The sequence below is a fragment of the Vidua chalybeata genome, chromosome 12 (assembly GCF_026979565.1).
Source record: "Vidua chalybeata isolate OUT-0048 chromosome 12, bVidCha1 merged haplotype, whole genome shotgun sequence".
Lineage (NCBI taxonomy): Eukaryota > Metazoa > Chordata > Aves > Passeriformes > Viduidae > Vidua > Vidua chalybeata.
In genome coordinates this window covers 12,884,405-12,911,198 of record NC_071541.1, presented here as the reverse complement: position 1 = coordinate 12,911,198, position 26,794 = coordinate 12,884,405, and the positions used below count along the sequence as shown (strand labels likewise).

At 36.3% G+C, this 26,794-nt stretch overlaps 1 protein-coding gene across 1 annotated transcript in view; it reads right to left on the bottom strand.

The window, feature by feature from the left end:
* ERC2 (ELKS/RAB6-interacting/CAST family member 2) overlaps positions 1-26,794 on the bottom strand; it is a 297,125-nt gene that overhangs the window by 253,070 nt on the left and 17,261 nt on the right. Inside the window, exons 3-4 of the mRNA XM_053954051.1 lie at positions 1,153-1,176; positions 129-545 (exon numbers count right to left, since the gene is read on the bottom strand). Of these exons, the coding sequence (XP_053810026.1) occupies positions 129-545; positions 1,153-1,176 (441 nt within the window). The remainder of the gene's footprint in view (positions 1-128; positions 546-1,152; positions 1,177-26,794) is intronic.

The following is a 26,794-nucleotide window of genomic DNA, read 5'->3' as shown; positions in this document are numbered from 1 at the left end:
ATCCAAAAATTAGAGCACAAAAAGAAAACACTACAATACTCTAATTATATTTCTAAAACTCCAACAAGTTTCACTACTATTTTTAACAAAAATATGTATTTTAAACAAAGAAATGAGTTTTTCATTACCTCTCTAAGATGCATGTTTTCCTTCTCCTTCTGATCTAAAATCACTTCTAAATGATTAACCTGAGATTCAGCCTCTGCCATCCTTCGAGTTCTCTCATTGTCATCTTCCATTCCTTTAGAAGGCAAACCTTTACTTTGCAACATCTCTAGAAGCTTTTTTATTGATTCATCTCTGGCATTTAGTGTTTGCTTTTGTGTTTCAATCCTAAGCTCCATTTCTTCTAGAGTTTTTCTCAACAGGAAGAGCTCTTTAGCTTGTCTATCATGTTCTGCCTGAAGTCTTCGAAAATTCTCCTCTGTGAGCTCAATGGTAAAATGCTCAGCTCCTCGGTTCCCACTTTCCTGCTGGAGAAGATGGTTAAGGTCTCGCTGGGTTCTAAGCTCATCTTGAAGTGCCTGGATTGTCATTTGCAGATGCTGCAATAAAGAAGACGAAAGAGAAAAAATTAGCTTAGGATCTGAATGTAGAATTAGTATTTGATTAAAGTTTTGTTGTATGCTGTTACAAAAAGTCATTAGAATTAGTAATGAAACTATACCAAATGACCTTATAAAATATCAAATGCAGGTGACAATATTTGTAATGATATCTTTCAAGTGCTTCTAGAAAGAAAAAAGAAGATAACATACACAGACGCAAAATAATGTCAGCTACATACAAAATTAATAGCAACAAATGCAAACACTAGGTAGTGACACATCCATTAGAACCTACAAAGCTCAAAGACTCAGTATTCCATGTTTTCTAAATTACCTCATAGACTAAAGATAAATCTACTTTTCATGGTGCTCAACAGTACTGCTGTTTATAAAGTCAATCAAAGCCCTCACTACAATTAAAGGGGACTTTGGGGAGGGGCTCAGTTCGGGCTGGTTGGTTTCATTTTTTCATTTTGGTAGCTAAAGCTATGAAAAGTTTAGTAAACAGGATTACTGTATCTCTAAAAAGCAAACAAAAAAAAAATAACCACAATAAGCGATACTGAATTTTGAAAAATAAATTTACTGCGAGTAGTGGACAAACCTTTGTTCTTCTGGCATCCAAAAACTGAACAGCATGGTAAACGAAAAAATGAAGCAAAATCAACATAAATAAAGGTCAGATGCAAGCAAAGGAGATTCAACAGAAAGAACTGAATTCAACAAAAAGTATCTTCAACAGAAAATAATAATTTTATTGAGTTATACAGAAAGGCAACAACAAATTCACAGTACTCAAATATATAAACTTATAGACAGACTTCACTCAAGAGAGGTGACAAAGAAAAACATTTGAAATAATCAGTCCCATGATAAATTACAACATTCCTACTGGACATCGCTGTTCTTTTACACTTTTAGGTTTTTCAGAACACTGTAACTTGTCCTAAAATATTTATACTACATCTGAATACAGGGATCTGTCTCTGTTCCAGAGGTATGTCTTGCACTCCTTACTCAACACAGTTCAAAACAAAATGGATTTTGCCCATGTTAAGGTTAGAGTGCAGATAATTAGCCTAAATTGCTATGGCTTATGATGTTCATTTCAGATTATATCCTCATCTGACAATTTGTTTTTTCTGTACTAAAAGACATTTAACTGAAGGAATTAAGGGACTTAAATGCATGTCATCAGACCTTTTAGGTTTAATTGATGTTCTGCAACTCCACATTCTAAAAAACAACAACAGAAACCACACCAAATAAACCCAAAACAGCAACAACACAGACACCAAAATAACAACAAAACTTAATTTCATTTGATACTGCCTTCATGTTTTACACAAGTATATGTAAATCTGTTGAGTTTTGGCAATGATTTAAACTAAATGAAAAATTCTAAACCTTGAGAAACCAACCTTTTGAAAACATCTTAAGAAACCAACTTTTTGAAATAATGTCTTTTATCAGTTATTTCAAACAGAAAAGAAGTATTGCCAGTGGTAGAATTCAGCAAGACACTTTGAATCTGTTCTATCATTAAATAAGCACTACTTTAATGTATGTCCAGATCTTAATTCTCTTGGTATCTGCATCTTACTAGGCACACACTCAGCTGAGAGCATACACATGTAGGCCACTCATTTACAGCCCTGCTTTTATTTAATGGCAACTGTAATCATTTCTTAATCTCACCATCTTTTTAATTAGCTATATTAAGCTTTAAAACTCCAGTAAACTTTAAAATCCTTTAGATGTAGAAACTTCCCCACATCAAATCTACTAATTTGCCAACTGTTTGTGACCCCAAGACTACTACTTTCTGGATTCCAAAATTATTTCATTGTCCTACTTCTCACACCTGTCCAAGAACCTTCTCTGTACTACTATGCTACAACTAAGCAACAGCAATCTTCAGTAACTACCAAAAATAATCAAAATTATTTCCCTGATCTGAATAATGATTTAAGATACATCCTCCTAATGTTAAATCAGACAATATTTATTACTTCATGCTACAACCTATTTACAAATGCATGTTTTTCCGAAGTCAAGTAGTCCCTATATATCAAATGTCAATATGTCTATAAAAATCTGGCTGAGCAAAAGAAAACTAATTCTAAAATACCATGTTCTAACCGACAAATGAAAGTAAACTTGACATACACATTGCTAACACACAAACCTTCTGAATGTAAGCTCAACACAAAAATAATTAGAAATCAGAACTCAAACAACAATTCTGGTTATGATAAATGAGACAAGCTCCTTTTCCGCCCCCAGCAGCCCGTGCATGCTCTCCTTAGGCCCCACCCAAACCCACGTTTGTCTCTAAGCATGACAGTAGTTCTGGCTGCTTCTCTGTAATTATCTTAAAACTAACAGCCTCAACTGTGGCAGACTACTGCTACTTTGACATAAAAGAATCCATTTTTATACACCTTCAAGACTTAGAACATGGTGGACCAGATTTAGACTTCTGCTGGCAGAGATTTTTGTATCTGCAGCTTGCTAAGGAAAGAAAAGAACAAATGTTGTGAGGGTGGAAAGAAATTGTATAATTAACTGCAGGGGAAGGAATGTAGGAGTGCTGTGAATATCTGTCACATGGCTTTCATTAGAGACACAGAACTTTACAGGATTTTTTAAAAAACCCATGTAAGATCTATCACATTTTTTATCATTTCTATTCAAAATGGACCAGTTGACCAGAAATATTTCCATGCTAATTTCTTGACAATATATAAACAGTTCTCTCAGAACTTTTTCGATTCTTCTCCACAGCCCAGCTCCAAGAAGCAATCCATGGAACTATGAATTGCCCCATAAACTGAAACAAAACTATAAAAAGAAGATTAACTAATGGCTCTTACCAGACTTCAATTCATGTTCTACACAAGGAAGTTCCTCTAGTCTGTGCCAACTAACTACACCCAGAAGAACTGCCTGCTGAGAACTCTCCTGCCACATTGTGCTTTGGGTCACACAAACACTTCCAGAGCATCCCAAAGCCACAGACATGGTGAACAGCAGAGGGGAATGAATTCACAAGGAGACTTGCTGATTTCAAATTGTTGGTCCACCTACAGAAGCACACAGCTTCTCGTGCTTTGCACCATCACACTGCCACCAAAAGCAAAGAACATGTTCAAGAACCCAGCCCACTGGATTTTGACTCCTGATTCTCCTGTTTCTTTCCCACCCCAGTAAACAGAGAATTGGCAGGGCTGAATCAGCTAACATAGCCTAGTCTCTTGGCAGTGGCAAATATAAAATGAAGACTGTGCAAAAAAATCATCCTGTGTAATTGTATGCTTTAGAAAGCTACGGCTATACCTGAAGAATACACCTCAACAAATATAACAGCAAATTATCCTGTCAACCATACTCTCATTCTCTAAAATCAAGCTTCTTTATTTATTCCATAATCTATTACTGTTCTATTTTAATTCTCCACAGTATGAGGCTCTATCATCAAAAGGAAACAGAGTACTTAAAGCTTTGTTATGAACTGCATCTAAATCAATTTCTTAAATTGATTTAGATGCAGTTCAATCAATTCTTGTTAAATTTAGTTGTGCTACTGAAATAAGTACAAGCATTACATTTGCAAATATTTGTAATGAAGTATTGTTAAAGAAAAACGTGCAAATCCTAATTTTCTTCTTTAAATAAAAAAAGAAAAGGAATTGGAGACATTTTCTTCATTACCATAAATTAAGAAACTAATTATCTCATGCATTTCCTCATCTGCCTATTACAATTCATAAATCTGGTATCCAAAAAAACCCACTGAAAATCAGTTGACTAGAATTTTGCCTGAGTAAGACAGGACTGACAGAAAGAGTTGGAAGGAGAAAAGAGATCTAATTTGGGAGGAATAGCAAGAGATTCTGACCACACACGATGAATCTTCAGCATTGAAAATTCTGAGCATGAGATGTGAGAGAGCTTTTGCATAACACTGTTTGCTGATATAACCATGTATTTGAAAAGAGAGAATTCTTGTCTGACTTTGCTTACTTTTTCTTTCTTTATGCCTTTAAATTTGGTGTCTTGTCAAATTCTATAAAGCTTGCCCTTACGACCGTGCTTTGCAAGTTTAATAAGGAATCTTATCACATACACTTAAATCTGCATTTCTTAACACAGATGTGGTGGGCTGAGCTTGGCTGGAGGCCAGGACTCCACCAAGCCACCCTGTCACTTGCCTCCTCAGCAGGACTGGAGGCAGGAGGGGAATAAGATGAAATAAACCTCATGGGTCAAGGTAAAGGCAGTTTATTAAAACAAAAGCAAAGGCCATGCACAGAAGCAAAGGAAAACACAAGATTCACTCTCAGTGTCCCATGAGCAGCCCATACCCAGGCACTTCCTGGTCAGTAGGGCTTCAGTAAAGTTGCTCCAGAAGACAAACACTGTAATAAAGAACACCCCCTCCATCAGCTTCTTGTTCAACCCTGTCCTCCTCCATTACTAATCAAGTGCCCACCAAGCTGCTCTATCACTCCCCTAAGTTTGCCCCTAATCCTGGGCTTTGCAAGTTAAATAAGGAATCTGGTCATGTACATTTAAAACTCTTTTTTTTTTCCATGGAAGAGACCTCAGTTCAGGAATAGAGCTTGGTTCATTATGACAAATGCAGATCTTAATTCACACACAATCCTGCTTCTAAATTAAATATTCTCATTATGTGCATTTTGCTTTCATTTCTTGGCCCACTCTGATCATCGCTAAACCTAATTTCTCCTCAGGCCCCAAACCAGCAGTGAGAAATGCTGATCCTATGGCATTCTACTACTGTTTAAAAAAACTCCAAATAATTATGTAGTCCCTAGAGTTTTCTGAGAGAGAAAACTGCCCTCCGATACATCAGTAATCTATTCTGGAATCTGATAGGGCAGTGCTGACATATTTAGTCTGAAGTATCAGACTTCACTACTATTCAGTCAGCTTCTCCAGGTCACCTCACATAAGTATTTTGGCAAAAAAACAAGTATTGCCTAAAGACTTGAGGTCATTGAACAAAAATGCATCCCCATACAGGCTAAAAAGCTTTAGTACTGCAAATTCAGAGCAGTTTTGCACCTATTTTTTAAGGAACAACCTGTAAATATATTTCTTTCCTAATTCCCTTTTTTGCTGTGGGCTGAGAGATGTTGTTGAGCCGAATCTTGTAGCATGTAATCACAAGAACCAGAAGGTCAAGAGGAAGGTACTTTTAGAAATGTAACAAGTCAAACAGAATTGAGAGGAATAATCTGCAAAGATTCATGGCGGGGAAAAAAAAAACAATTTCTTTAGTTATTAAAAAGAGGAGGTTTATTAAAACCTTTGTCATCAGTATCATAGCAAAATGCAGGGGCTTGTATTTAGGTGATCCTTACCATGACAACTTTTAAGCAGTCCAGTTATGCTGCTATGGCAACACTGGCCTCCTTTTTTTCACCTCTTCCCTTTGGAGAAATACTGTTAGCAGTGCCAGAGTCACTAAATAGTATATTACTTGACTGAAAAATCATCAGTAACAAATATTTTGACCAATATGAACACATGTGGAAGATTCTGTTTGCAGATTACTTCTTACAGTTTACAGGAGGAAAATACAAAATGCTTTTTAACAAGGCCTAGAAATCAATGTCAGTTTAAGAAAAGCAGATGATTATTTGTTTCTCAATAGTTCTGTCTGCAACATTAACTACCCAGCTAAGAACAATGCTCGGTTAAGAAGTCCTGGATACTCAAGGATAAATCTTAGGCATTCATGTTGTAAAACTATTCTCAACAGATAAACTGTATACTCTGAGAAATCCTCCATTCTCTCACGAACTCCAGCTCCTCTGATACTCTTTTATTGCCTGCATAAAAAGTTTCTCCTTTTTTCAGGCTTGAAGCACTTAAGGTTCCCCAAGGCAGTTTTTAAACCATTTGGGATGATAAACCTTTATTCCTCCCCACACAAAATGTCCCTCGTGGCCTTGGCTCTACATAATCAATATTTGTGATTTGTATTCAGACTGCCCATTGTTTACCAAAGATGAGCAGAATCCCTGTTCTACAGCTAATCCCAGGAGTAACTGCAATCACTGAACAGAAACATGGTCTGAGTTTCCCATCACCACAGCACAAATCTAGGAAAGTGAGAAAACACTCGAGGCCTTGTCCAAACAAGAAAAACTCCACTCCCCCATCGATCTCACCCACAAGCCCCACTAGTAACAAATAGATACAAGATGAAAAGAAAAACAAAAAGCACAAGAGCACATCATTCCTAGCTCTCTGTTTCTCATGAAACAGACTTGCAGTAATCTCCTCAGCCTTTTATCTAGAGGAACAGTAAGGTTTCAATTCTGCTGATGCACTGTCTGGTACTTTCTGGAAGCCTTTGCTTTTGAGACTGCCTTCTCTGCTGTTAAAGTTTTCCTATGAAGAAAGATTTAACACAATAAATATACCCCTAAAGTAATAATCACACACTTTCAGAAAGTAACAGTACATTAGCAAGGGTTTTCAATATGTTCTATTTAGACAAGATATTTGTCAACATACACAAAGCTCTCAAAACATTGTGGAATAAATTCTTAAAACTGAGTAAGTGTTGTTCACTAACAAAACATTGCACTGTGTATTTATTACAGACTGAAATTTAGTTTCTGTTTTACTTCCAAACAAACAAACAAAAAAAAAAAAAACTGGTAATAAAAAAAAAATTCTCCCTGATCTCTAAGTTCAAGTCTTCACACACAAAGCAGATTTTTTCCCAGCATAGGGATGTTCAATGTCAAGCTTTTTATCAAATAGCATTATATTCCACTTTTGTTATAATTAGTGGGGTATTATGTATTCAATGCCCAGTACAGAAACAACCATATCCAGATTAAGTCAGCAAGTCACAAACAGGTAACTAAAGTGAAAAACTAATAAAGTATTATTTGTCTCAGCCTCACCAAGCTACAGGTTTTTAGTTCATTTTCATTCCATAAAATTGGTTACATATTTGTTATCAATATGGAAACTGATTAATCAAATGTTGGGAGAAGCTAAGAGCATATTTTTGTTTTGTGGGGATATTTTAGGGGTTTTTAAAGAAAAAAAAAAGCAGAGCATCCCCTGAAAGTGAAATCACAAATGTCCTCAGTGGACTAGCAACAGACTGAGCACTACCCTGTCAGATTCCAGAATAGATTACTGATGTATCGGAGGGCAGTTTTCTCTCTCAGAAAACTCTAGGGACTACATAATTATTTGGGGTTTTTTTAAACAGTAGTAGAATGCCATAGGATCAGCATTCCTCACTGCTGGTTTGGGGCCTGAGGAGAAATTAGGTTTAGTGATGATCAGAGTGGGCCAAGAAATGAAAACAAAATGCACATAAATGAGAGTATTTAATTTAGAAGCAGGATTGTGTGTGAATTAAGATCTGCATTTGTCACAGGGAACTCAGTTCTATTCCTGCTTCCATGGTCATGTATGACTGAAATGCACCTGTTCAAAAACCTGGGAATATTTGCCTTCTTACTTTCACATCCATGGGATTATGTTCTGTAACACCAGTTAAGTGTAAACCATTGTGCAAATTGCACTTAATGAAGAACAGAAAGTTCAGAATGTTGTTTCTGATTACCAGCTGAATGTTGTTTTTTCTGATTGCCAGCTTTAAAAAAAAAACCTGATAAGCAACAAAAATATTTGGCAAGTACTTTCCTCTTTCTTTTTGGAGAGTAGAATGTATTGTGCAGCCTGCTGATTCAGTCAAAATAACAGCATAGCAAAAATCTTGGATGCTAAACAACTTATTACTTTCTTATTTCTCAAAAACTGAGGTCGGTGTACATTAAAGGAATTTTTTTCAGGCACAAAGTCAAGAAATTGCTTAAAAATGGAGAGCATTGAGAGCAAACAAGGTCACATTTCAAACACTCAAAAACTTGTGGTATTTGATCTTCAGACCCTCCCTTTATCTGCTTAAAATTTGCTATAGAGTTTCTCCTTCTGGCAGAGAGCTCACTATTATCTTGAAAAAATGAAAATAAAATTAATCCTTTTCCCAAATTAAAAAAAAGGTGAAAAAATGTCTATTTTTCTATTTTGTAGTCTGCCTCTAATGAAACATCCCACTTCTTTCATTAAAGAAATAAAATAAAATCTGAGGAAAGAGATTTTTGTAGACCAAGTGCAGGTTCTGCTGAAGCTACCAAAGAGAAATGCAGATAAAGAAAAACTATAGAGGTGTCCAAATAGTGTTTCCAACTATAAAGTCATAACAGATCAGAACAGAAATGGTTGCTGCTATCAGTGAACAGCAAGCTACAAAACATTGAATGATGTTAAAAAATGAAAACAAGTATTTGCATAATATGCAGTATGTGCTTGTTTCGCAGAGGACTTTAATACTCAACACACTGTAAAAGTTAACATTTTATGTATCATATCTAAGAAGCAATACAGGGAATTCCAACAGACTGAGAGCCTGCCAGTCTGCCCAGCGCAGATTTTGGTGATTATTTTACACTATATTGAAAGACACAAAATAGGAAAGTTAGAAGACCAAACAAAACCTCAGCACTGTATTGCAAACCTTGAAGTTTAATTAACATGTGAACTGGTGCTTGAAGCTTCTGTACAGGAAGGCTCCATTGACAGAAGAGACAAATGCAGAGCATCACTAAGCTGTGGGAACAGGACATTTCAATATCTGTGCTGACCTTCTTACCCTTGCCACCTTTCCATTTTGTAACTTTCTAACCATAGGTTTTTTTTTAAATGCAGCCACAAGAAAAATCACATGAATATAAGTTTTTCACGTGACAATTTCAAGCACAGCTTTTAGTAAGCCAGAAATACAAGTTCCAATTTCAACCTCCCCCTGGTCTATTTTAATCAGCAAAATACAAAAAAGAGCACTCTTCAGCTTTCAATTCTTTTTCACTACTAGGAATAGTACTGTGAGTTGATTAACCATAATACACAATCATTTCCCATTGAAACAATTTGAAAAGGAGCCTTAGAACTCTGTGTTCTGAGACGGCTAAAGGAAAATGAAAAAAAAAAAAAATAAATATAGGGATTTCAGTGGCTCCACTCAAAACAGAGTTCGGTTAGATCCAACAGTGACAAATGATGCATCACAAAGCAAGATGACCATCTGGGAAGACACTTCACCCTAGTTTACTGAAGAAATGCAGATATGCAGGAAAGAAATCATCAGGGCTCAAAAAGATCCGTGCAGTTAACAAATATACGCTTTCACAAGTTGGGAGAACTTTAGTTTCACAGTGAACTTTGTTAAAGCTGGATTTATTCTTGACGGATTTCCTAAGAGTCTCTTCGCGGCCTAAAGGAACCCAGGACATCTCCATAAAAAATCTGCAGCTCTGGGGTGTTCCCACAAGGTGGCACTAAATCCCCAGCCGCCGGAAAATCCGCACGGAGCGCAGAAACGCAAGGGCAAAAAGCTACGGCCACGGGCACAGCAGAAATAAACACACCACGGCCACGGGCACAGCAGAAACAACACACCACGGCCACGGGCACAGCAGAAACAACACACCACGGCCACGGGCACAGCAGAAATAACACACCACGGCCACGGGCACAGCAGAAATAAACACGCCACGGCCACAGCAGAAATAAACACACCACGGCCACGGGCACAGCAGAAATAAACACGCCACGGGCACAGCAGAAATAATCACGCCACAGCCACGGACATCGCATAAATACATAAGACTATCCACGGATTATAAATTGCAGGATAGAATAATAAAATTAACAGCCTAAATCAGGTGTTTTAGAAGATATCGTAATTTCCCCCTCATAATTCGACAGCTGTAGTGGGGGGGACACAGAGACACATATACCGTGTGTGTGTACATATACATATGTACACACTGACTTACAGTCAGCGCTTAAGAGGAGATCAAGTTGCACTCTTTGTTCAGCGCTTGGCTCTTTGTTCCAAGTTCCGACCCAGAACCAATATTTCTGATGCAGAACTGATTGCCCTGCGCTGGTGACGCCCCACGGGTCAGGCAGTGCTGACTCCAAGCCCTCTGGGCACCACAAGCACCAACAGCCGGATACAACCTTGTACTCATATGCAGTAAATATTCCATTTTAAACTACTTGATTTCTTTTATCCCTCACCTTTCCTTGCATGTTGGTGGAGTCTTTTCCCCCCAAGTGCATTGCATAACCTTAATTACTGAAATAGTAGTGTACCCATATGCCGGGCTAATATTTAGTGGTGTTCAAACTCCTGAAGTGTCCAGAAGCCTTCAGGGGGCCCTTTGTTGCCAACTTCAATTAAATAAACAGGTACTGGGGTAATTTCATTCACTGGGGCCAAATGCATTCCACGGTGTTGAATTTTAAATTGTTAGCACTATCTACTTTTCCTCCAAAAGTCTATTGGTTTTTTCCTCATTTTTCACACTGCTTTAGGTAAGCATGCTGTAAGAATATTCAATTTTCACAGGTATTAAGGAAGAAAGGAGTTATTAAATCTCTGTGACTACATTTCAACCAAACACAAAAGAAAGCAATTATTAAGGTAAGAACAAATAAAGAAATTTGATGATCTGCTCTATGCTCCAAGCATTACACTCACACAAAAAAAATAATGCTAAGTTCCACAAGCACACCACTACTATTGATTTTCTCTCCATCACCCCACATTTGTGATAAGACACCACAAGATCCAGGGGTGGGTATAGGATTTTAGAGCCACCTTGAAGTACAAAATGTTTATTTAGTTGTAACTGCCAGGGTGGTTTTTTTTTTTCTGCACATCACATGCTTACACATCTGTTGGCTATATAATGTAAACTCATTGCAATTTAAGTACAGATTTGTGATCAGAATGAATATCCCTTTCAACATATCCTGCCTTAATCCCCAGTTTTTGCACTGTATGACCAGAGGGGATTTGTTCTATTCTGTATAAAGGAAGTGGGAGTATAGAATCAATACTCCTGCTGTCATTCAAAACACTCCATGCATCCTGCTCAGCTAATGTCAGTTTCTGTCAATAACTGAATAAAACATATGGGTTCTTTTCTTTGTAAAAAGGTATATAATGTTATATCTCTCTACTTTTCAATTCATGCTGAGGTGCATCTTATATTTGACTTAGAAAACTCCCTGATCCTTTATTATGTTTACTCTGTGTTGTTGCAAAGATTCATAGGTTTTGCTGTTTCTGCAGTACAGGTGCTCGAAGACTGCACTGGCAATCTAGCTGGTCCTAGTGGTGTTTCTCAAGGAAAACACTGCAGTGTTTTCTCAGTTCTGTTTCACCACACTGATTATAATTTGTATCTTGACTTTCATGAAAGACTCAACTAGTAAGCTCATAATCACACATTGCTGCACTTAATCTCTCAGAAGGCAGACTATCTAGGTTCAGTATACTGCACTTCATTCATGTTCTTATCTCACCTAATTATTGTGAGATAAATAATTCTATTGGTGGACATCATTCAGATTCCATCCTAGAATTTTAGGAGAGTTCTAGCAAAAAACACTTTTTTTACAGCACAAGTTACTAAAATAATAATATGGTAAACTGAAGACAATATTTAAAAATGAGATAATCAAAGGTAAATGAATTTCAGTGTAAAGTTTATGGGATTAATATTTGTATATGCTAAGGGAAACAAAGCATCATTGCATTCCTGCTGTGGCCACTGTTTGTTGATCCTCAAGAGCAAAGCTGTTGGAAAATACAAGTGCTCCCCTCCAAACCTGAGAGCCTGTATGGCAATGAGAGCACTACCACTGAAGGATGAGTGTGACAAGCAGTATCATCTGTGTAACTGCGACTTTGTTTTCCCACATTTCAAACTACTCTTCATAATGCCCTCTCTCAGCCCAGCTATTGCTGCCACCAGTCCTTAGTATTCTTGCATCAAATTCAGAAGAGCTGATTCCAACCCCTCCATCTGAGATTCTTCCTCTAACAAAAAGAGAATCATCACACTACAAGGTGTTATTTTCACACCACATTCCTAGTAACAGAAACAGCACATTCCACTTTTTTGAAGTTTTTTACACACTAATTGCACAGCAAAATTAATATTGATGATATTTCAAACAACTGCACTGCTTCCAGAGGTAATAAAATATTGAATTATTGTTCTCTAATTCAGGGCCATCTAAGAACTGGAAGAGATCCTGCTCTGAAATACTCTAATGCTGTACAGATGAGATCATTTGTAGCAGCAGAGGATTAGTCACAGGGGAATTGGTCTCTACTATTTCACATGCTACAGCTCCCATAATTTCCAGTTTGCCTCTCACTCAGTCTAGAAGCAAATGCACTTACATCACCTCTGAGGTAAACAGTACTGCAAGATGCTCCTTCAGGTGTAAAATCTGTCCCAGAATTCTCTACATCAAACCTGTATGCTACTCAGCAAATGAGAAAGCCCCATACAAAGAAAGTTCTTATACAGGATACAATTCACCATAAATGAGAACTTATATCAGTTGTTATAAATTAATTTAGAAGCCTGCATCTTAAGCTATTAAATGCAATTATACTTATTAAGAAAACCACATTCATTTTTTCAACTGAAAAGGGCAGGAAATCAGATTTTATTCTGTAAGTATTATCTAACATCTTTACAGTCAAATCTATTAGCCCAAGAAGCCAAGCTTGTGTATAACCCTAAGTTCAAAATATGTCAAACAGAAGAGTCTGTTAATTAAACATTAGCATCATTCCAATCAAGAGATGTTTTATTAGAGATGCACAGAGAAATTTGCATTAAACACAACACTCTTCTTTAGTTCTCCAGAGCAGACATTCTTATTTGCAGCCTGTAGATCAACTTGCTGATGAAATAAGTGGATTGATGATCACAGGATAATTTACTTACTTCAAATTTATTCTACAGGGGAAGATAAAGTTGCTAATAACAACAGGAAGCCACCCCGGGCACATTTATTAAAAATTATTTCTACGTAAGATGAAAAATAATTAAAGCCTTTCTCTAAGGAATGATGTCACACTCAGTGGTATGGAACTATCACCAATGAGGCAGAGGTACAAAAAACGTAACAGCCAGACTGTGTTCAAAGACACAGAGGAGAAGAGGACTAGACATCAAAAAGTGTGATCATGGAGTCACGAAAGAGATTAGAAATCCTAGAAATGAGAATAAAATGGAACTTCAAAGGCATTACACTACCTTTTATCCCTAACAAGAACACTTGCCAGAATGGTGGCAGTAAAAACTCCATTACAGGCTTTTTTTCCTATGATCATTTTTTGTATTTCATCATGAGAGAAGCAAACAGGTGGTCAATGGAACACTCACCTTTTGTCAAGTCTTAAACCATTATCTCAGACAACGCAGGATATGAATTCTACTTTTCCCCTTCGCTTCCTGCCTCAATTCCTCTGTATTATCACTTATCTTATTCTATTAAAAAAAAAAAAAAAACCCACAAGATGAAAAGAAAGACTACAGCATTAAAACTGCAATTGTACTCACAAACAGGACATACTGACCTCACTGATGTTTGCAACAGTGAATCAGACAGCCTTAGCTCAAAGGTATATTTCATACTTTTTATTTAATATAACTTTACTCCTAATTCAAAATTCAGTTAAATAATGAACCTATCACTTCTAACAAAAAAACGCAGCACATTCAGTCTATTCATGCCATGTCAAAGGTACTCACTGGGGTTTTTTTTACCTCTCCCAAATGTCTTTTACTGAAATAACCTTGATCAGCTCCATGATTCATCTGTTACTTTGACCCTCGCTTTAATATTCTCAGTTGTATTGGAAACACAAGTTCAGTCCTAGATATTGAATTTTATATATTAAGAGAAAGAAGTCTAGGCCACTTGTACTCTGAAACTTAAAGCAAAAAAGCTTTTATAGAAAAGTGTACCTTAAAATAGCACTCTACCATTTCTACTGTCAAAAACCTTAAAATATTATACTTTTTAGAGAGGATTAGAGGATTTTTTTTCCTTTGATACACAGAGCCTGTAGAAATCCTGACTGTTATCCATATTCAGTAAGAATCAAATATCTGGATATGATACTGTGAATAACCATCCCATTTTCCTCCGTTCATCATAAATATTTATCGACAAACCAAAATCTAAAATATCTCAAGCACTTTTTTTTTATTATTGATTACTTTAAAAGATAAGGGCAGTCCATTCCAAACCCCACATTTTTTACTTGTATGCACATTTAAATATAAAAAGCTTGTTAGTTGCAGTAAAATGTAAACATGTATTGGGATTAGCCCTATTCCTTTTCATCTCTCAGTTCACCAGATCACAGAAGCTGCCAACATATTACAGAGTAATCTGTACTGATTCCTTGTGCTTGCATAGGGAGGACCTGCTGTTCCCTCAAGTATTTCTCAGACAAAAATGGAGGGGGATAACCACATAATCCACTGGTCAAAAAATTCCCCTGGAAAGGGTAACAGGAGATGCTGTAATCACTGTATGGCTCTGGGGGTTCTCTTCAGTTTCAAAGAGAAGGAAAAATAACCCCTCAAAGAAAAAAGTGTTTGGAGGGACCCATCTAGCTTTGCTATCTATGAGTTTAAACTGATTCATTTCTTTAGATATTTCTCCTCTTTATTTCTTCTTTATTAGTATCTCATTTTCACCCTTCCAATGCTATCCCATGAGAGTGGGTGTGTGGGGCTCAGGTGCCAGCTGGGCTTAAACCACAAGCAAGATAATTGCCAATTAAATAATAAAATAATCAATGGATATTTCTAAGTAACTGTTCTGTGATTACTCTGTATTGTGTTTAGTAAAAATAGTATTAGAAAGGAAGCAAATATAAATCAAATTTGTATTGTCCTAAACTTTAATTAGTCAGTAGCAATTTTCTTGTTTTAAGAGGTGTGCTTCCTTTTCTTCCAGTGCCACAGGAGGCTTAATCAAGCTGGACCATAAAAAACAAATTCCAGGAATGATGAAATGCAAAATATCCTGACCTCCTTGGAGAGTAATACTGTTTACCTGCCAAGTGAAAAGCTTTCAGCCAGCTGGATCATTTATTTTTAACTATCACTAAATAGAAAATGGCTCCAGGCACTTCAGAAAACAAAGGAAATTAAACATTTAATTGCCTTTGTAATCAAATAGACTTACATTATTATTTTGTTCTGTAGAATCTTTTATCACCTTTTTCCCTAATAATATCTAGAATGGAAATGCTAGATTCTTGGTAAGTACAGAGCAAAGAGTTCAGTAATTTCTTACTTGGGTAACCTGACAAGACCCCAGGGACTTGGTGTAAGATAAATGTGCTAAGCCTAACCAAGAATTTCAGAATAAATCCTAATAATCAAGCATGCCTACTCAGACTTATTTTGCAACTTCATTTGTATATTCTTCTATACTAAATCATCTTTTCAAAGTTTCTTCCAAATTAAACTGTGCTGGAAGTTATCCCAACAGCAAAAGATTGATAACTACATACCTGCCTACAAAAGAAAGTATGCTCACAGTTTTTATTGTATTAAATTCAATTGAACGAGACAAAACATCAGAAGCCTGTTATTACTGATGTACAGATACAATTTTCTGTCCTGAAGCCTGATTCAATGCAAGCATCTGATAAAACCATTCAATAAATAAATCTATGCACTGTAGACAGTTATAAATAATACCCAAATGTAGCATACTTCCATCAGCCAGAATTCAAATTTCATTTCAGCAGAAATAATGCAAATTTTTGCAATAGCTTCAGCTAATTAGACTTCTCAGCACATTGATGGTTTTCCTGGCTTTTACTCTGGGAAGCAGTAAAATCAAAATTTTCATGACATACAAAAGAAATGTTAAAATGTGCTTACTTAAAAGTTACAGGAAAAGAAAGTACTTTTAGACTTTTGATTTTAAACTTTACTTTTTTTGACAGTCTTATTCCTCTGAACTCACTTTTATTTCCTTAATTCAAACTTACATGGTAAAATGGAACCATTTCTAATATTTTGTAGCTGGTGCCTTGGATTTTGAGTGCTTTCCAAAGTAAATGGCACCCACTTAAAGAAAGCTTTGTCTATAAAGGTCAGACTAGTCCTGATCAGATGGTAAACCTCAACACTTCTGTTGTCCCTAATAAAAGATTGCCTTCACTAAACACAAATGCATTGTCTCCTAAAATATCCTGTAATTAATCTATGTGGCAGTTTTGATATTATGCCTGTGTGTGATAGGAGCAGCTCCTGTTGAGAGATCAACATTCTTCAGTGCTTGAAGAGCTTTTGTGAAGTGAGTTACCACAACCTGCCTGTGAACAAGAGTGGCTGCTCTAGGTTTGCCAACAACTAATTTAGGTTCGCTATAGGCACTGTTCCAGATGGAGGTGTCCTTCTGGCACTTCTCCCCCTGATTTGGAGATAGATTCCCTGGTTGAGAGAACCAGGATGAAAGAATATCTGGAACACAGACTGATGTGTTTGCCTGGATGATATCACTGGTCGTTGATGATGTCATTATTTATGATGTGATCACTCTGCTGTTCTTTAGGGAAGGGTATGGAATACAAAGCAGATCTACACAGGTAATTCCTCTTTTAAACTTCCAGGGAGAGGCAGAGTATAAATGCAGTTCAAACACAAGCTGAGTGCTATATTTTACAGAAAAGACTGTAATTGTTTGATTTAGTGAATGTCTTACAAATTAAAAAAAAAAGAAAAAAATAGGAAAAAAAAAAACCTTCCTAGATGATGGGTCTCAGTTGTTAACTTAGCAATTAAATAACTGGAACAACTGAAATACCAGTAACCTTAGATGAACTGGGAAAGTATAGGCCCAACTCATTGTTAGGTGATAATAGGAACTAGCACACAAAAGAAACCATCACAAAGTTTTATCCCTAGCTACAAAAGTATTTAGCCTCCCAATAAAGATCAAAAAGCACAAGAGCCCAAAAAATAAATCAAGGATCAAAGCAGAATTCTCAGCTGTTCTCAAAAACTGGTCCAGATGCAATATAAGAAATTAAATCACTATTATAAAACTTGGAGTTTTGTATTTTCTATTTTATTGTGTCAATCAGCACAGCAGCTACACAGTGGAATGTCTGCATGTATAAAAAAAGCACATATAATGGAAATCTTTTAAGCACATCAAAATTCAGACCTCCTTAGGTAATAAATGAAGGACCTCTTGGTACTCCTAAGGGGCTAACTCCTAAAGGGTTTTCTATAATGGCCTCATTTTTACCCATTAAAACATACATATCAAAAAATGGCATTTTAGTCTATTCAGTGCAGAGCCTTTAACTCCACTTTTTGGTAAATGCTCTTAACAAAAGTGATGAGCTCCCTTTTACTTGCTTTCTATAAAATTATCTCTGACCTAAAGGCACTACAGAACACCTACAATAATACTATAATGCAAACTTCATATGTTCAAAAATCTAAAGTTGAATCATTGCTTTTAGCATAGAATCAACTTATACAGAAAAAATATTGAAAACAACACGAAGAACGTAGACAGATCACTGATGGGTATCAAGTTTTGCCCATCTGAATAAGGTTTTGTGCCCTTATTCAAACACAAGATTTCACAGAATTTAACTTAGTTATACAGGAAATTCCTAGAGTTTTAGTGGTACCCGTCCTACTAGCCCTTATTAAAAGATACTTTGCACATGTTTCAGATTATTTCTGTTTCATTTCAGAGGGAAGTTTTCTTCATCAAGTTAAACACTGAGGGAACTTCAAGATCACTCTGCACATTCACCTGCAGCTACAAGATGAGCAGTAAATAAAGCTCTTCTAATATTATTTCACTAAAAATTACAGAAGTGCAATATCTTGCATATATGAAACCAGGAGGCACATATTGAACAAGTTATTTTACTCATGCATAAAAGTAATGGGGTGTTTCACAAATTACTGTGACAGACGTCATAAAATTAAGACAGAACAAGAAAAATCATTATGCTGATGACATTATTTAACATGTCTCTCATCTGCTATTACAATATATTTGCAATTTCTAATAAGCAAAGGCTAAATTCTATAGAATAACTCAAGACTAAATTCTCTTCTCTGTGGAGCTTTATAGGATCTTTAGTGCTGTAGAGGGAAAGCTGTGGACATCTCCTTGCTTTTACAGGTAGAAAATGTCCTGAAGACTTCACAAAAGAATCTTATTTTCAGACAAACTCAAAGACCTCAGAAATTTCCACAGAAATCCATAGTGTCTTCATTTCTCACTAGTAGATCAGTTTGCAATAAATACTAAACCACTATTTTTTTTTTTAATTCCAGGTAGGAGGTGACAAAATACTTTACCAATAAATATACTCTGTAATTCAAGTAATTCCTACATGTAAACCTTAAAAGTAACATTCACACCCATTTTCTACCCTTTCCTATGGCAAAATAATTGCAGACTGCCAGAAACAGCAGGGAAATCTTAGCACATCTATCCACTTTCCAGTGCATAAAAGCCATATAGGCCTTCTAAATTCCATTATATCCCCCAAGAACACCTAGGGAAGGTATTAGTGTGGGATACATGAACATTTTATAAATTCTTCACCTAAAAGTCTGTTCCCTCTTGCAAAAATGATATTCATGCCAGCTTTTGAGGGCATTTGAGGCCCATTTCAGGTCTTCCCAACTGCCAAAAAAATCACACAGAAAAAAGTGCAAAAAAACCCCCCATTATCAGTGATTAAAATACAGTAAAGGTACTATTCTAAAGGAAGTTCTTCTGAATGAATCAAATATAAATTTGGGGCTTTCCCCAAGCCTTTAAAAAAGAAATCAAATTTACTTTTTTTTAGTATACACTTATTCTTGCATGCCTCATGGTTTTATTATAGAAAACAAGTGCACAGGAACATATGGTACATCTGTTTCATATTTTGTCTTTCTGCTGTCATGCTGTTTCTTTCAACATTCAGTAACACACACTTCTGTTGGCTCATAATAATTATTTTTAAGCTGCATATGAAACACAGCCCACCTCTACTGTCACTCCAGGGACATGATATTCTTCCCTCCTTCCCTCCTCCTACAAATGTGCAGTGGAATATAAAGATAGCAGAACCAAAACTAAGACATGAGAAACCAGGAGTCATTACCAAACATTTTACATTCCTTCACTTCCAGAAGTTTGGTTTTGCAAACACTCTTGCACTGTAATTCAGAGGAAGCGGTGGCAATGGAAAAGAGATGGTACCAACAGAAGTAATAGTTAAAATTCATTTAAGCAAACCCTAATACTCACTCAAATCTGTACAAAGACATTCTCCAAGTGAATGGGCAACCTCAGGCACAACAGCCACGTGGAAACATCTGTGAGGCAAAAAGCAGGACAAGAGCTGGGACAGAACACTGAGAAAAGAATGGCAAGGAACTGAAACCAGGAACATGGCATGAGCCAGAAAAAGGCACAAGGCGGGAAGAGAGGATGAACAGAGGTATTATCTGTAGGGTGAACTTTTAGATTGATGTTCTCTGAGAAATAATAACCCTGGCAGCAAAGAATGTGTAATCTGTAGAAAAACTGGACCCAGAAAGGGGCAATGAAAGCACAACAGGGGAGGTGAGATGGGAGCAGTGAACATGCAAATAGTCAAGATAACTTGGAACACAACATCATGGAGAAAATTTTTTACACCTGCATACATACAGAATAGCCTGTGTCTCAAAAGAGACGATATGGGGAAAATATAAAGAGAAACCAAAAGTAGCAATCTTTTGTGACTCTGATATTGGAAGTTGATGGTGCTGGCATTGCATTAAAAATGCAGCAATAAATATAATCAAAAAGATCTTAATTTGTCAAAAATTTGTCTCCAGTCTACCAAAAAAATCTAAATACTTCTTAGCATCTGTCTGTTCCTATGGGCTTTAAGTCACATTTCACAATGGGACACTGATTGGCAAACCTGAATGCCACTTCGTTAAACAAATAAACATGCAATGAAAATAATACAGCACTGTTGCTGCAATGCCAACTTTAATTGCGGGACTTCAAGCCTCCCCATTTCTTTGGGAAGCAGATGGTTGTTTTGCTGGAAAGCAAAGGACTGGAGGTAGTTGGATTTGGCACATTGAAAATTGGCATCAGAAGCTGAAAAGGTTCCATTTCAATTTTGTCACAGGGAAAGATGAATCTGTGAATTAGGTCATAAACAGTGAATTAGAAACTAAAGGAGATTTTAACTCTCCAGCCACTTCACCAATAAAGAGTCTGAATAGTTTCCTCTTATTACACACTTCACAGTATGCTGTAAATACCATAAATTAATAAATGATTCCAGCTCTAATCTGAGGGCCTCTTACTGTTTTTCTTCCCTGTTCTTTGTGCATAACCACCAAAATAACTGCACCTTAATAAAAAGTTAGCATGTAAATTATTCTCATCAAGGAAGGTGTTTTCAGGCACATGTTGAACAAATACAGCACTATTTACAGGAAGAAAAAGGGTTTTAGACATTCATTGATCCATCTGATAACACTGACATGAGAGCATCTATCATATTTCATATTTCAATAGAACATATGGCTTTCAGTAGATTCTTTTATGAATTGGACTGTTGACAAGAAAAAAGCTTTCCAGATATGCCATTACCACTACACTAAACTGAAATATTATTATATTCCCACACACCAACATAACAATACCAATATGCTTCCTAGCTGTATGGAAAGTCCTTTATACATAAAGATATATGTGTTTATAAATATCTAATCAGAAAAAATCCTGTGAAATTGTTTCTACCGTATGATTGAGGATTCCAGTAGAAAGGATATAGTAGAATATATAAAGAAAACTATAGAAAGGAAAACTCAAACAATTTGGACTTTTACAGAAAGTTTTATTTTTCACTCATAAAAAGTGAGCTAGGTCATACTTTCTCAGTATTTTAATAGCAAGTAAACAAGAGCATTACTAATATATAAAATACAATTAATTACCAACTTTCTTCCTCCTGGTTACTTCCCCGTCCTGAAGATATAGCAGTGTAAGGCTATAGAGTGTGTATTGCATCACTTTCTCAAAACTTATGTTTTACTTTAGAACGGGATTTTGCAAGACCTTAAAAAAAATTTCACAGCATGAATTCAATAGCTAAATTTAGTGAGATCTGCTCCCAATTTCCCCAGGCATTTTTCACAACCTTCCTTCAAAGCATTAAGTACAAGCTTGCACAAACTAACTTTAAAAAGAACATTCTTCTCTATCTCAAGAAAAGATATATGACAAAGTGTTGCTTATCTCAAAAGTGGCATTGTTTGGGTAACATTCATTCCAATTCAAGGAAGGAAAAAACAGGGCCTTCACACATCCCTGCTTCTTTCATGTATCAAGACCAGATGTACTCAGAAGTTACCCTCCTCTCTGCTATTAGATTTGGGGTTTTTCCTTATTAAAGTACAAGCAGCAGCATTTACCAAAGAGATAGAGAAACTATGAAGAAACACATTTACAATTTTTCAATTCACTCTCATTTTTATTACCATGTATTTATAGTTCCACCAATATTTTTATTCCATCCCTCATCTCTCACCATATATTCAGTCAGTGCTGACAGACATGTTATTCCTTAACCATATATGTATTTATGCCACCAACTTCAGTGCACATTAAGGAGGATATAAACAGTCTCTGGGCAGAGTAAATTCAATTACAGGCATGCAGCTAAAATATAGCACAGCATACCTAATGAAACTCTTTCATTTCTCAATTAAATTTTTCAAAGTAAACACTTCTGCAATCATGTTATGAACATTTTTAAATTAAGGCAACATTAACATGATCAGTTGATACTTTTATTTTAGATTGGTCATATCCTGCCAGTTTTTTTGGTAAGCTACTGCCTTCTTTTTGCCATGGCTCCACAATACCCAGAGTATGCCAAAATAAAGCAGACAAAACCCAGCCCTCCCAGTGAAGCCACCTCCACAAGTGACACGAGCCCTGAGCTGACACTCAGCTGCTGCTGCAGCGCCAGCCTGGACCCGCTCCAGGGCTCAGGGCTGGCAGCAGCTGCCAGCTCTGGGCCCCCACCCTCCACCACAGCCTTGGCCACCACAGTGTCTCAGCCACCAGAGGCACCAGCCCCAGCAGCCAAGCACCCAGGTGCTCGCAGCACAGCAGAGCTGGCAGCTGGGAGGTGACAAATGCTCAGGTGATAAAATTTCTTAGTGGTAGACATGACCTCACCCAAGAGAAACTAGTTGAGACCAAGGGATTTGACCCATCAAATACACGCTTTTTTCTCCACCTCATGAAATGTTCAAATGAACGTTCTAGTGTTACTCTAATATGTTGGAAGAAGTCAGTTTAGTACACGTTAAAAAATAAATCAAACGGAATTAATATTTTGTGAAAAGAAAGTTAAATTAGTATGGAAGATGTAAAGCTAAATTTGCAGAAACATTCCCTATTTCATGTTATAGAAGGAATTCCTCTAGGGATTAATTTATGTTCTTATTCACAACCATTTTTCTAATACAGTCATTAAATTCTGTTTTATGAATCACTGTTCTCATCTAGGCTAAAGCAATTAAGTTCTCAAGACAGAACAGTAGGTGTGCTGGTGCTAATTAATACTCCCCTGAGGTGAGCCTAGAATTTGCCTGTGTCTCCAGTACACCTGAGGTTGGCATTAATCAAGATAACAATTCTTTCTTGGCATCTCTGAAGGAACAAACTGGGCATTTAGGATCAAATTTCTTTCCTTAACCACCCCTCCTCATCCCCACAGGCTCTCCCTGCTCTAGTCCTGAGATGTGGTGCTAGCCTCACTTGTAACCAGAATTTCACCCACAAATTGCAGTGCTTCCTACCTAATCCACCTTCCGGAATCCATACAACATGATTTTAGCAATTTCAGCTGACTACTGATTTGGTAAAATCTGATAACACAGGACAAAAACAGCCTGTACATGTGGCACTAAAGACAACACCTAAGCATAAGCAAGATGTTTCTGTGTTCATACCAAACCCACAAGTGCAATTCTGGCACGTCACCTATATTTTCTGTATGTCACCTCTATTTTTCCTCCCTTCTAATGCCTTATTATCCCATTGCTCCACTGACAAAACAGTAACCAAAAATAAACAAACATAAAACCACAAAAACCCAAACAAACAAAAAAACCTTGTTTGAATACTTTACTATTTCGGCCTCTTCCATGAAGCAGGCCAAGAAATTCCTCTTTTTTGTTCTCCCTACAAATGGTTGGTGAGTTTTTTTATAAAAACATTCTGGCTGTGCTTCAAAAAGAGTTCTACAATTTCCAGTTATGCTATTGATGGATGTACTGTATGTAAATATAGAAAATTTCTGTTTCTCCTGTTGTTTTAAATTTGTTACATTAGTTTATTCTTATTGTGTGTAAAGCTCTATTCCTGTGTACATAGTTAGGAGGGTGTACTAACAATGAAAGTTTCTAATCCTTTTCTGTTACATTAACAGCCAGAAAACACTAAGTGTTCTAATTTTTAAGTCTTAAAGATTGTTCATTAATTCAAAGTTCTCAGAAAAAAATACACAACTTTTCAATATATTACTAAGCATTCTTGTACAAAATTGGAAAATCTTGGAAGTTTCAATAAAAGAGCCTCTTCCATCTCCTAACAGTTTCTGGCATAAAAGAAATATATGCCACACAAGGTGGGGGGGAAATCAAACAACAACAAAAAAAAAACCTCAACCCCCTGAGATTGTTAGTTTCCCAGTACAGGGGAAGCAGGCAGTCTTGAAAGTACTTTTGTGTGTCAAGATATTTTTAGTTTCACAAAGAAGGATGCTGGAATTGCCAAAGGCTGCCAACCATCTAATGGAAGCAAAGAACACTACAGATTTAAGAGCCAACATAAAACTGGATTTCAATAAATGGACTTCTGTAAAGTGCTTTCATATTTCTATGGTACTCTGAGAAGTGTCAGAAGAAATTACATTTCTTACAATTATTACATTTCTTACAATTATTACATTGGTCCACTTCATTGCAAATAATGTGACTCATTCTTAAACATATTCACATTTCAGCTTACAAAACAGGGGCTCACCATGAAAAATCACAGAGATGCTGCAAGGGCAGTGAAATGGCACCCCACGTGCTAGACACACAACATGCTAGGTGCCAGCACCTATTGCAGACATTTGTACATTTTTTTATTCATCATAATTCTATTATCAAGGGAAGAGCTACTTATGCTCAGGCATACCTGAAAACTTAGTCAAGGTATACCAAGAGCATAACAGAGAAAATATTTAGTCCCAATATTGCTCTGTAGATTCCAGATCATCAATTACAAGTTGGAAAAAAAAAAAAAGGCAAATTAAATTCACACTAAGGAATCTGATACACCAAAAAGCAAGCATTTCCTGTATCCCCTTAGGCATAATCACTGTTCTGATGCTCTACTGATATGAAACCTCCAGTTTATATTTTAGTAATCAATTACTATCAAGAGATAAATTTCAATACAGGATAATATTAGCAAAAGATTAATGAGAATATGTATTTAAGAAAACTTAGTGTTCTTAAAGATCAGATTTGGGTTCAGTTTTAGTAAGATTTAATAATGAAATCCCTTACAGCACAGCAAGAAACCATGCAACTAAAATAGTGAGAACTAGTCTGAGCTGATGGAAAGCTGATGATATTCACACAAGAAGAATCAAAGCCTCAGTCACTAAAGTATAAAGATAATTTGCCTTCATAAATCACAAAAAAGTAAGTTATTTGATGGCAAAGATCCATATTCAAAAGTAATCCACGAATTAAAATCATATGCTCAGATGCTATGAAACCTTTGCCAATAGGGTTTCTGAACATCAAGTTTTACACTAGATCCAAGAGGCTAAATCCAAAAAAGAATGCATTTATCTGGTGAGTATTTTCAGAAGCCCAGACAGGACAGAGCATGAGCTCCTTTAGCTGCTGTACAGGGGTTTTTGTTTCTGAAATTAGACCTCCACAATTTACTTCTCAAATACAGACACTTCCAAAGCATTTGTTCCTTAAATACTCAGTACAGCACAGCTAAATTATTTTAAAGCTTTTGTACAAAGAACTGAACACTCCACTTTCAACAGGAAACATTGCTAAGGCCTCTTGGTTTGCTGTGTCATTCAGGTTTTGCCCAGCTTAAAGGAAATCGTAAACTAAAATAGAATAGCTCTACCAAATTCACGAGACTGTGTTCAGACTCACTCATTTCATTACTTAGATGAAAGGGAGGGAGTTAGATTAAAAGAGTAAAATGCAGAAGCAAAAGAACCCACAAGTAAAACAGTAGAAAATGGAAAGGCATTAAAAGAAAAAGCTGTATCATCTCAACAACAGAGATTGGGAGGGTTACTTCATATACAAGTATTATCAATTTAAAATGTAAAGTTCAACAGTGTCACTATGCACAGGCAGAATTTAAAAATACCAGTACAGCAAATGTGCACATGTATATTTATTCTTTCTAGCATTTATCACAATTTGCTCTGTTTTCCTTCAGATTCTTCTCTAGCAGCCTAGTAAATGGAATTATGAAGTGCAGAAGTGTGTACAGTTCCCTACCCCAGCAAACTATGAAAAGTGCTACTACATTTGTTGAGCATTACAATGCAGATTGTCAAAGCTACTGCTGGGTTCTCCTGAATTTCTGCCTTTCTTATTTCAGCAGTTTTACATGTGTTCCTAGAAGGTAAGTAAATATTCCAGCATAATTTCTTGAAATGCAAAAAATATTAACATCTTATTTGAAATAAAGCTTCACCTATATTTGATATTATAGGAAATTTCCTCTCTAAAACAACCTGAACTTGTAATTTATCCCATATTTTAACTACAGAGTAGCAGGAGTTGTGACACATATTGGCCCAAAACCAATTGACTTCTAACATTTAACAGAAAAGCAAAAGCAAGTGACTTTATAAAACAACCTATTAGTTAGCCATTCTAAACTATGAAGTTTTCTTTAACTGTATATTGGTCTGCACTGGTTTTAGATATCCAACAGCTGCAAAGGTATTGATCTGAAGTTCATTGCCTGCCTCTGCAGGTGACATAAGAATATTCACATTCCCTATTCTCCTGTAATAGCTGTAGGAAATGGAATTCAACCCCAAAGACAGAATCACTTCTTAATCTGAAAAAGAAACTACTACTTTACCTGTTTTGTTTGGGTTTTCTTGCTTCACAGCTAAAGCATTAGGTTTCACAGTTTCAGAATAATTTTATAATACCTAAGTTCATCTGATCATTCTG